Here is a 12,458-nt window from a genome sequence, read left to right as displayed (position 1 = left end):
AACTGTGATAAATAGGCTAATGCAGAGAATTTGCCTTTCTAATAATCTGGGGTTTGAACGTTTGGTAATTTACATATGTTACTTGATTGGTTTAAGTCTAGATCTCAATCATTACACCTGCCTCATCTGTGAAAATAATATTCAGCTCTGGCTAGAGCTAATGCGGGAGCCCTGGCAAAGCTGCACAGGGCTCCAAACAAGACCAGCAGCCTGTGCTCAGGGCTAGCAGACCAAGGCCAGTTGTAGGGGAGGCTAGGCAGAGGCATACCACCTCATATCCACAGTACTGAGGGGATGCTAAAAACAGAAACTGTCTGTTCCTGTTAGGCCATACTTAGATCAACATCAAGCACAAGAGCCCAAGCCTACAAGGTGCTAGACAGCTTCAGTATCGACAGCTCCAGAAGGAGAAGACAGCATGCAGGCTCTAGAAAGAATACACTTTCCGATACAAATCTGGGAGACTATTAGACAAAGCTGATAGGATTTACTCATAATTAACCCAGTTCCATAAGCAGGGTGAGAGTGTGCAAACTGTTGTCTTTCACCTTAATTCATGAGTACAGTTTAATTTTGCGTGTACTTATAAATAATCAGGAAGCATTTAAATACCATGCATACTGTGTGTTCTCTCAGGATGTTTTGAATAGAAGAAGCCAATAATCAAAAAACAATTTACAAACAATGACTGGTACCACTGTATCTTCAAAAAATGAAAGATCACCTACAAGAATATAGAGTTAACCTTACAGCATTAAAAAAAAAAAAGAAGCCATTTCCTTATGTGAAGGAAATATCATGGGGGGGAGGGGGGGGATAAGGGGAAGGGGGGGGAAGATGGACGACTCTTCCTGAGTAGACCTGAAAATCTCAAGTCACTTTAATGGCAAGTTGTGTTTCTTGCAATAGTTTGGAAGAGCAGAAACAGATCAGAAAGCATTACCACCTTCACAATTTCAGCATGGGTCTTGTTAATGCATTGTAGGAACAGAAATAATTGAAAAACAATGAGGTGAAAAAGTCAGTTTTTAGTAAGTTGATCATTAACACTACTATTCTGCATAAGATGTTTGCAAAGTGTTACTCTAAGACAGCTATGAGATACCAAATTCAATACATATATATATATATCTGATATTTCAAAATAACACAGAAGAAGATCTTGAACAAGGCCTGAATTATACCTAAAATAGTTAAGGAATATTCAAGGTTTAAGCTTAGTTATTTCAGCCTTGATTATTCAATGATAAATACTTACATGTACTGTTTCTTTGATGCAACTCATTGACTCAGTTCATGACACTGCTAATCAAGGATACGACTATTCATCTTCCACCTAGATGTACATGAATCTTACTATATCAGAGAAGTGAAAAACAACAGTAACTCATTAAATCTATTTGATTAAGGAAGAAAGAAAACTGGGACAGCATCTCTCAAAAACAACTTTGAAAGATAGCTAGAATGCCTTCTGAACATCACATTAACATTTTTTCGGTCTGATTCAGTGAACTATGTATTTCCATCTTGCTTTTTTAAGCAACGTGAACAGACCAGACCAGAATGATTTTACTGTTGTGGCTGCAGTAATATCACACAATTAAAACACGGACCTGCTATAAAACACCTCAAAAAGAGGAAAAACGAGACATCTTGTCTAAATTTCTAATTTTATTAGTCTTCCCATCTTAAAAAAAAAGACATGATCAACTATACCCTCTTTGGCTGAGCAGTCAAAACTTCAAACTTATTTTAAGGAAATCATTCTGTCAATGTCATTAACTTACTGGCAACAGCATTTTCCCTCTATTCTAAAAAGAGGAGGAGCATTGCAGATACGAAATGGAAAGATGTCTCTTCACTGAAGTAAAATTCTGAGAAATGAACAGAAAGGATACCTGGAACCCTTTATATTTGCTTCAGAAACCAAGTGCCTCCAGCCAACTCTACAATTTCTTACTATAAATTGTTCTATAATAGCCATTACCAATTTTTAATTTAACAGTTCCCAACACCCTCTATTTATTTTTGAGCTCTAATTATTTTTCTAAAGAATTCAAAATATTATTTTTCCTAAGCATGGATAATATTCCTAATAGGACTGTAGTGAAGATAAATATGCAGAAACAGAAGAGATTAATTTCATAAATAGACCTTTCTATCATACTACAGACACTGTATAAGCTCATTTCTTTCATAATAGGACAACTTTCCTAGCTCCCTGATCAATCAACACCAACAACAGAATTATTTTCTCGATAGTGGAATCTAATTTTAGGAAAAAAAAAGTTCAGTTTTCAATAATAATGTCTCAATTCAGGTGAAGTGATAAGCAGACAAAGAAAAGAGTTTACATTTATTACCACTGTGACAATCAACTATGACACCTCGTAGGAAATCTCATGCAATACAAAAAAAATCCTGCATTTATGAAGAACAGGCTAAGACAAAAAACGAGCTGAAATGAACAGGATGAGAAGAGATTTTCATAGGTAAATGAAGATGCTTGGCTATGGAAATTATTTTTTGTTATAAATACATAAGGTGGAGCAGCAACGGTCTGAGGGTGTTCTGTTATGTGGGCATAGGCTATAAGAGAATAAGAGAATATGGATACAAACAGAGGATCAAAAGCAAGCTAATTACTGCAATTTTGCAGCTTACCATTTGTAAGCTAAATCTGATGAGTAACTATATTCATATTTCACAGGACACAAAGTAAGCTAGCTGAAACCAACATGAACCTCCATGGTGGTTTTGGGAGACAATTTTAAAACTCTAAGTTTGGCAGCACAACTTCTAATGCTCTTGAACATGGGCAAAAGCCTCTGTTCTCTCCTCTGCATTCCCAAGGGACTTAGTTCCAGTACCATCCCCTAAGGAACTTCTTATTTTCACCAGGTTCTCTGCCAAACTTGGTGCTTGCCAGACTCCTCTGTGAGTAACTATACTTGATATTTTTTTGTTGAGGAAAAAGACAAGGGAAGTTTTCTGCTGTTTTGGCAAGTCCAACTGGTTCATAGAACAGTCCAATGAGTGACTAAGCCAGTGCAAACTGGGAAGGACCCTGGGATGCTTTCCACTTTCTGGTGGCAGTAAGCTGTTAAATTGATTCAACTGTTCTTTTAGCAAAATCACTTAAATTCCTAGTTTCTGCATGCCCAAAAGCTTGTAATTCCAACATATGTATTTACCAGGCTAACAGAAAGTATTAACTTTCCCATAGTCCCTTTTTTTCCACAGACATTAGACCTTGGCAAAGTTACATATGGACAGTATCAGGGAAAAAAATAGATTAGGACTACAAGATCTTGGTGCCAAATAAACAACAACAAAACCGTGTAAAGAAAGCCGAATAATTATTAAGAAGGATCACAAGGACCATCCTAGGTCTTTTTTTTTGTGCAGCAATGTGACTAAGCTTGGAGGGGAGAGAAGCCAGAATATTGCAGGGTAAGGGAAAATGGTAGACTGACAAATCATCACCCAGCTGAATCAGAAATGCAGAAGCTAGCTCAATATCTATTCACATCACCCCCCAGCTTGCCTTCAAATATTGTTTTCAAGTGTGTTGGGCTCTCAGTGAGGTCAGATAATGGCTCTAGTTATTTTAGTTCAAGGAATTTTTGTGTTTTCCCTTAGGTAACCAACACTGACTGCTGGTAGAGGCTTATTACTCTCTAGATAAGACAATAGAGTCAACTAAAATGCAATTTCTTAACTCCTAGGAAGCATGTACAACACATTAGTGAAATCCAAAGGTTGTACTTCAATCAGTTCCACACTAGTCCACTTGGAGCCATGACGTTTACAGAGGTATCATTAGCAAAACAGGACTGCTCATCTGTAACCAAAGGTTGTAGAAACACCTCAGTTTTCACATTGAAAAATTTAAATCAAGTTGTGCAGATGTAAGCAACAACCAAGTCTGAGAAAGGTACACTTTTACTATTAACGATAATGTGCAAGAAGGTTGTAGAAGCCAGCATGACTTCCAGGCTCAAACATAACTCAAGAGTGGACATCTGAATCTGACGTAGCCACTCCAGGCTCTCCTTAGAGTTAACAGAAAAAATAGGTGCTTTTATAGTAGGACTCATCCATGTTTTCCATATCATCACATTATTTTTAAGGCAGTAATTTTACTGCTTAGAAAAATACCATGCTTGGTACCCAGTTCAGTATAGTCTTGGACACGAGTTCTGGCTCTGTCTACCCAAAATCCTTCCCTCTGTGTCCTCTGTCTGCTGTGAGGTGCTGGGAACCTCTCATCTGTTCCCTTAAGAACAGTCTGCTGTTGACAGCAGATCCGTGGGGACTTCTCTAAAAACTCATCAACCAAAGTGTTTTGTAATGGCTGCCTCAATAATGACTTTGCAAATTTCAGTTTTATTCAAATATACTCAGTTTATCAAAGGCAATAAAAACTTGACCTTTTAATGTTCCTAAATCTAAACTGGCATGAATATTTTAAATGCATTTTTTTTTTTTTAACTTTTATATTAAAACACTTTGAACAGCTGCAAAAAGTATAATTCTAAGTGACAATTGTGTAGCACCATGCTCAAAAGCCAAAGTAAAAAAAATACATATATATTTTATTATTTTTTAAACAAACTTACAGTGTCAGAAAGCCTTGGTTGGACATTTACAGTCCAAGGGTAAGAGGCTACTCAAATTATTGGATCCCAGTCTTCAACAGTCAGGAGACTACTAGTACGTGATCTGTAGCTATTTATTTACTTTGTATTATAGTTTTCCTAATTTGAACTGCATCATGAAATTTAGTTCTTCCCTAAGTTAATTCAGAAGTTCAGAAGAAACCTCCCAAGTGAAAAATATGTAAAATATAAAGTTTTTGTTGTTGTTGTTGTTTTTAAATAAAATTGTAGAGTTTTGAAAGATGTATTAGAGTAACAATTTCTTAATGCAGGCCTAGCAGGTATTAAGAAATAGTGGAAATTCCCTGACAAAGTAAGCTTTAAACTTCTGAAACTTGGATGGAGGAGGGAGATCTTCCCATACCCCCTAAAGCACATACTTGGTGTTCTTTGCTGAATGAAGTTCTCATGTGCCACAACTACCCAAACCAGGTGGGTAACACATTGGGGCCAAAATTAAGAAACAAAGCAACTTCAAGTATTTGCTTCAGCTACTTTAAGTGCAAGCTTAATGCAAGTTCACAAAAGCAAATGTGTTCAACAGCTTGGAATTCAATAGTTTCTGCCTCTCAATATTCAAACCTCTGTTTCAATGTGGGGTGGATGGGGGATTAATAATCAGGATTGCAAGACATCAGCATTTCATAATACAAAGATACAGAACATGAAAAAATTTCTCAGTCGGAAAATAAATGGTGAATGTTTAGAAAACAAAATTTCCTTATTAGGGTGGTGGTAAAATTGAGGGAGCTGTCAGAGGAAAATGTAGCCCTGCAATTTCAGGATTAGAATGTGAATTAGAGCATTCTCTAGATGCCAAGCTATTAGCTCCTGGGTCAAAGACAAAAAGGTCTTCTCTGTTCAAGATTTTTGTGCTCAAAAAAGTCTTAGTGGTATCCGCTTTCTGTTGTCTGACAAAGCTGGGTTCTGAAAGCTTGTGTGTATTTATGCTGAAAAACAGCAGGATATAAGACTTCCCATATTAATCATGAGGATTAGAGACAGTAATGCTAGGCATGGCTAATAAATTTGGGAATGCAGAAACACTAAGTTAGAGCTGCACTCAGAAATCATTTTATAATGGTTGCATCTGTATAGGAGGCAGAGAATTCTTTCTTTAAACTCACCACTAGTAGGTGTAAGCGGGTGTCATCTCTGGCTCTGAGAATGAAGGATAGGAAAGAAGATGAATAAAGAAAAATGAAGCATAGGCTGAAAAATTGTGAGAAATCAGCTATATCATAATTATTTCCTCTTAATCCATACAACCACACAGACACACAGCCATTCATAATTGCTTTATCAATATGAGGTTTTGCTGACCATTTTATATCCAACCTATGCCTTAAAACAGGTAGTGTACGTGCTCAGAAGACAAATATTCACTTGAGCAGGAAAACATAAGACCAATTCAACAGAGCAGATCATACATTTTTAACCTCATAGCATGACAGAAAAATGCTTTAAACCTGTAGCAAGTCAATGAGAAATCTTCCCTACTGGTAAGCACAATAGCAGCCATCCATTTCAATAGAAGTTTATCAGCAGTGAAACCTGACTGAGATAAATGACGAAGCTGTTGAGCCACAGCCTGCTTCTGCCTGCTGCAGGCTGCCAGATAAAATGGGAACAAAAGCTCCCTGCTGTACCCCCTACCAGTCTCCATTAACCCCTGCTGATGCTTTATTATCGTCTGGGGGCTCCAGAACAGCATAGCATGAATCAGTGCATAAAAAATAAATAATAAAAGCTCATACGTGGCACAAACAAACGAGAAACATAGCTTGCAAGAAACGTTAATTTTAGTAATGCTGCAATTAAATCATAGTTCTGAAAAATTCTACATACTGGAAAAAAAGGAAAAAAGACTGTTTAAAATCACATATGAAACAGTACTTAAGCACAATAGATTCGGTATACAAACATGTTTCTCCTGCTTCTTCCCCCAGTCCTCATCCCAAATACATACAGACACATACAAGCAAAGCAAGGACCAGGCATATACTCAGATATCTGCATGTTCAATCCCAAGTTTCATATTTTGATCCTGTCACAAATATCCTCTTTGTTGCACCTCCTCCACTGTACTTTCCCCAAACGTAAGTTTAAAACATTTACTGGAGGTCAAAGCGTCTTCTACTAAACTGCTATAAAAAGAGGATGGAAAGGGCAGGGAAAGCGTTACAAATCTCCTCAGGATTCGTGGTTGCCATAGGAGAGAAAGGTAGTGGGAGGAAAAAGGAAGACTTGAAATGTTAGTAATATTTTAGATATTACAGATTTAGATAATGTCATTATAATCTGAGATTTCTGTAGCCTACCATAACACTGTCAGTCTAATATAAAAGAATACAAAGACTACACAAGATCATGGGTAAAATTCACTAAGATTCATCAATAAAGAGACGTACCACTATATTTGCATTACTTAGCATATTTAAGAAAAAACAACATACTTAAGTAGGACCGAACCATTCTCTCAGATGAACATCTCTTCATTCTAGAGAGCCTTTCGATGCTTTTATAATTACAGCAGCTGTAATGAACTTGCACTCCTATATATCACTATCAGAGATCATGAATTTTCAGCCCATTTCTATCCTTCTGAAGTGTGGTAAACAATCAGCAATATTATGTCAAAAGAAGAATATGAGTTTTTTCTCAGGGTAATACAACAAACTAACAGAATAAAGACTCTCCAAAGCTTCAACAAATAGAAGAATGGCCTCAACACAGGAACACAGAGAGGCTGGATGGGGTCAGCCCAAAGGTCCACCCATCCTGGTACCTTGTCTCAGGGAATAATAAAAACTTATACCTACAGAACAGCTTAAGAAAAGAACCAACTCAAACTTCTCAAGAAGAGTCTTTGATTCTCCAACAATTTACAGTTCAGTGAATTGTGGTTCAGAAAGATTTATTTATTAGTAAATTTCAGTGGAATTCCCTTCCACAGACATATCCTAGTCTTCCCAATAACACAGGTAAGCTTTAAAAATCCACAAACGTTTCCACAACTTACCACACAGTCTGAAGAACCACCTGCTTTTATTTGTTTTGTACCTAACACCTGTCTGTATCAATTCCAAATGCTTCTATCGAAAAAGGCTGAGTCCTAGACACCTTCTACACACTTCTTTTGATTTTATAGACCTCTGTCACATCCCCCTAAATTGACACATTCTGCAATAAAAGTGAAAAGATAAAAAAACAACAAAACCAAATACTTAAACAAAACTAAAATCTAGAAATGGCAAACAAAAGCTGCAAGATTTCTTCTCTTGCTTTAAAGGTTTTAGCCAGGCTTTTTCAAGATTTTCTGCACATTAATAAGATGTTAATGTCCTGGTTTTGGCTGAGATAGTTATCTTCACTGTAGCTGGTACAGTGCTGTGTTTTAGATTTAGGATGAAAATAGTGGTGATATCACACTGATGTTTTTAGTTCATAGAATCCTAGAATATCCTGAGTTGGAACAGACCCATGAGGATCATGGATTCTAACTCCTGGCTCCACACAGGACCACCCAAAAATCAGACCTTATGTCTGAGAGCATTTTCCAAACACTTCTTGAACTCCAGCAGGCCCCGTGCTGTGACCACTGCCTAGGAGAGCCTGTCCCACTGCCCGACCTCCCTTCAGCCTCCCCAGCTCTGGGCTGAACAAGCCAAGGGACCCCTGCTGCTCTTCACATGTCTAGTTGTTGCAGAGCAGTGCTTACACAGAGTCAAGGACTTTTCTACTTCTCGTGTTGCCTGCCAGCAAGGAGGCTGCGGGTGCACCAAGAGCTGGGAGGGGACAGAACCAGGACAGTTGACTCCAAGCGGCTAAATGGATACCTCATACCATATGGCATCATGCTCAGCTCTGAAACTGGGGGGGAGTTGGCCAGTGGGGCTGCCACTGCTCAAGGACTGTCTGGGCAAGGTTTGGCTGGTGGTGAGAAACTGTGTTGTGCACCAATTCTTCAATTTTTTTTCTCCTCTTATTAAACTGTCTTTATCTCAACCCATGAGTTCTTGCACTTTTACCTTTTTCAATTCTCTCCCACCAATACACTAAGGGGCAGGGAGAGAGGTGAGCAAATGTCTGTGTGGTGCCTGCTGGATTAAGCCACAGCAGTTAACGAATTGTATAAAAGCAGCAGCAGGAAAATCATAACTCAAACACTTGTAGCCTCACAGGAAAAAAATAACCAGTAATTCTGAAACCTGAAGATCATAAATATTCTGCAGATGTCCTGCTTAGGTACTACATGAAAACCTGGGACAAATTTATTCTGCTGGCTTACATTGGTTTAAAAACAATGAAATGGAAATTGTCACAGTTTTGGAATTTATGCCAGATCAGATATCTTCTGACCTGCCACAGACATTGCTGGCATAAACATATTGTATTTCTAGCCAGTTTGACAGAACTGAAGCAGTGAGCTCATGCCTGATCTAGATGAAAATTTCTACCACAAACTGATCCAGCACTGAGCAGAATCATTACCAATGAATATGGAACCATGCTCTGAGTAAGCCTGAAACAGGTGAAAAATATCTGTGTTTTAGCAAGCATGAGTCTGAAAAATGCCTGACTTTCCTTTTGCAAAATACATTCATGTCCAAGGCAGTATCTGGGCTGAAGTGCTCAATCTGTTATAAATAAACCTCTAAGCATAGCTTAGTCTCTTTTACCCTCTTTTCTCAGTGCTGGTAAAAATTTGGGTGAATTATAGAATTATGGACTATAAATCCTGTTTTCAGGACAAAAAAAGAAATGCTCCCAGAGGCTCTCCCAAGGAATGTTTCAAAGCAAATCACCTTGCAGGAGCGGAGTTGTTTAGAATCTGAAGGAGAAAAAACAGTTATATGACCTTCTAAGACAAGACTATGACTTCCAATTGACATATTTGAAGTCATAAATAAATAAAACAATGTCATAAGGCTAGAGGAGATATTGCGCCTAACATAGTAAACGCTAAAAGATATTTGTAATGTTAAAGATTCACTAAGGAAGGTTGCAATTTAACAAGGAAGGTAAACCTACCAGGATATAGCAAAGCTAGGCATTGTTACTATGTGCCAGATACTAGCCAAGTCTCCTGCTTCCAGACAGAATTGTCTTTTGATAATAAACTGAACAAATACTAAACCTTATTTTCTCAAAGCCTGACAAGGAGATAATAAATGTCAAATATGTTCCATAGATGCTATATATAACAAAATAAACACAACATTTTCAGTATTGAAGAGGAAAAACAGCATTTTAGTTTTCAAATAAGTGTCAGAAGAATATAGCAGAAAGAAAGCAAAATCTATCCCCTTGTTGGAACCCTAATAAAGCAAAGGAGATGCAAAGTATAGAAGGTTTTGGGGAGTACAGGTAATTATATGTAAAATTAAATTTATTTCTTTAAAATATGTTCTACTTGCATCTAAGCTGAGCAACATGAAGAATAACAGATAAATTTGTTTAACCTGCAAACGTTACTCCCAATAAGTTTTCTTGACCTGAGAATCAACTTCTTTAGCAAATCCTTATCATACATTCTTAAAAAGAGGGATCTACTATATGGATATTATTTCTATTTTACAGATAGAAAAATCAAAGAAGACTAGCAAGTAACTTGCCTAAAGCCAGAAAAGAAACTGAATTGTTTCTTAAAGCAGAAATCAATCATTATTCCATTGCCCTTATGAGCTACATCAGAATTTAAACACTTAGAAAATGTTCTGTAACTCCAGGGAGTTAAAAATGCAGGTGCATTTACAAACCTCTATTTTGTCTGTTTTGGCATCTCCCCAGTATATTTTGCTTTCTTCATAATCCAGTGCCAGTCCATTTGGCCAGCCAAGTGAGGTGTTTACCAGCACAATCCTGTCTGAGCCATCTAATGCTGCCCTCTCGATCTTTGGGATTTCTCCCCAGTCGGTCCAGTACATGTACCTGCAATGGAAACAAAATCTTATTAAACCAGAACTTTGAATATTCACATAGCTTCTTCTGGACTACCACACCCCGAAACCACACAGCACACAGAAAAGTCGGTGTCTGTACCAAATATGTTTCCTTACCTAAATAACGTTGCTCAGCACATCGGAAGTAGCATTGACATGTAAACACACCAATCCTTTACATAAAACTACTGTATCAATCTATTGAGCAAGACTACATAACAAATGCTATTAGCTAGAATAAACAAAGTCCACACAGTCCCAAAAAAAGTTTTAAATAAGAGAATAAAACCTGAAGACATAGAAGCTAAATAGTTGGGAGAGCATTAGAGCATTTGCCTGAGAGCATTAACTTTCAAAGGAGCACAGTATTTTCATTTTGAAGACTAAGTTTATCATTGTGTTCCACTGTCTGCATGCAGGTACACAGAGATATATATCTTCTTTATATGACTGATATTTAAAAAACACTCATGAACAGTCCTCACCCAACCATAGGATCCAGCACAATAGCTCTGGGTTCTTCCAGGTCTTCTGATATCAAGATTTTTCTCATGGTCCCATTAAGCCTTGTAACTTCAATACGGTCTGTGCCAGTGTCAGTCCAATATAGATTTCGGGCAACCCAGTCCACAGCAATGCCATCAGGATGAGCAATCTGTGCTGTGACAACAAACTGGCTACCTGACCCATCGATAAGTGAGCGGCGAATGGCTCTAACTTCATCATCGGTCCAATAGATGTACCCTTCCAGAGGATCAAAGTCAATGGCGATGGCATGACGGATGTCCTCTAGTGGTAAAACGATGTCAGTAAAATCTGGGGTGTCTAATGAAATCCGCCTCAAATCTGTCCGGCGGGCTAGAAGCAGCAATTCAGTGGCACCTACATGCATAAGGCAAAAAATACAACCATCTTACAAACACTGGGCAGTAAACCTACAAATGGTGAACCTGATTTTCTACCATTTGGTGCAAGCTAGTTTAGCTACCTTGATTTCACAGGGCCTAGCCAAACTGATGGGCACCAGCAGAGAACTCCATTCAAAAGGCTTCAAACATGAGGTTATTCTTCTGCAGAAGTAATCAGACGTATTTATAGAGAAAATTCAATGGTGATTTCCTTGTCCAAAATGTATCATGTTGGACCTGTTTTCTATCCACATATTTCCCTCCAAACATATTGAAATAGATATGCAGTGAATATGCTACATTTTTTTGCAAATAACAGATGGTCTGCAGCCTCTTAGATGAAAAAGAATTTACTATTTGCTGTTGTTGGTATAGGGGACAACTGTGACAAACAAGCTGTACATTTCAACAACACCCTTAGAGGGGGGAAATGTAACTAACACAGAACGCCACACATACATTTCCTTTGAGAAACTCCTATTTGAGGAATCAGGTTTGGGAACTGACTGCTGTCTTGTGACAAAATAAAGCAGGAGGGCTTTCAGCTTTCCCCAGACTTGTTGAGAACAAGCTTACCTGAACATATGAAGATAAATAACAGTGCATCTTGTGCTTCAGCTCAACATGACTCCATATCAAAGCCTTGCTGGCTTTTAGGTCAAAAGTCAGAATCCTAATAAACAGCTAAGATCAGCTTGTGGTGCAGATGGTGCTTTCACTCAGGACAACACAAGCTGTTTAGTGGTACACGTGCTGGGCACCTGATCGATGATGAACTTACTGTCTATTCTAAATCATTCTTGTTTCATTTTCTATTCTATCTCACTAGATTTTAGTGTAATGAAGGATAAACAACCACCACACCCCATTCCAATTAAATTGTCTTATCAGTTTGGAGTCTCAGGGAGATAAGAGCAGCTCAGGCCTCAGGGAAGCCTGAGCTA

At 37.9% G+C, this 12,458-nt stretch overlaps 1 protein-coding gene across 1 annotated transcript in view; it reads right to left on the bottom strand.

Annotated features, from left to right (window-relative positions):
• The window catches only part of LRP6 (LDL receptor related protein 6), a 127,050-nt gene that overhangs the window by 41,406 nt on the left and 73,186 nt on the right, over positions 1–12,458 (bottom strand). Inside the window, exons 6-7 of the mRNA XM_040545023.1 lie at positions 11,092–11,488; positions 10,424–10,595 (exon numbers count right to left, since the gene is read on the bottom strand). Coding sequence (XP_040400957.1) covers positions 10,424–10,595; positions 11,092–11,488 — 569 coding nt within the window. The remainder of the gene's footprint in view (positions 1–10,423; positions 10,596–11,091; positions 11,489–12,458) is intronic.

This window comes from Cygnus olor, chromosome 1 (assembly GCF_009769625.2).
Source record: "Cygnus olor isolate bCygOlo1 chromosome 1, bCygOlo1.pri.v2, whole genome shotgun sequence".
Classification (NCBI taxonomy): Eukaryota; Metazoa; Chordata; class Aves; order Anseriformes; family Anatidae; genus Cygnus; species Cygnus olor.
Note: the sequence above shows the minus strand (reverse complement) of the source record. Positions and strands in the feature narration are given on the sequence as shown.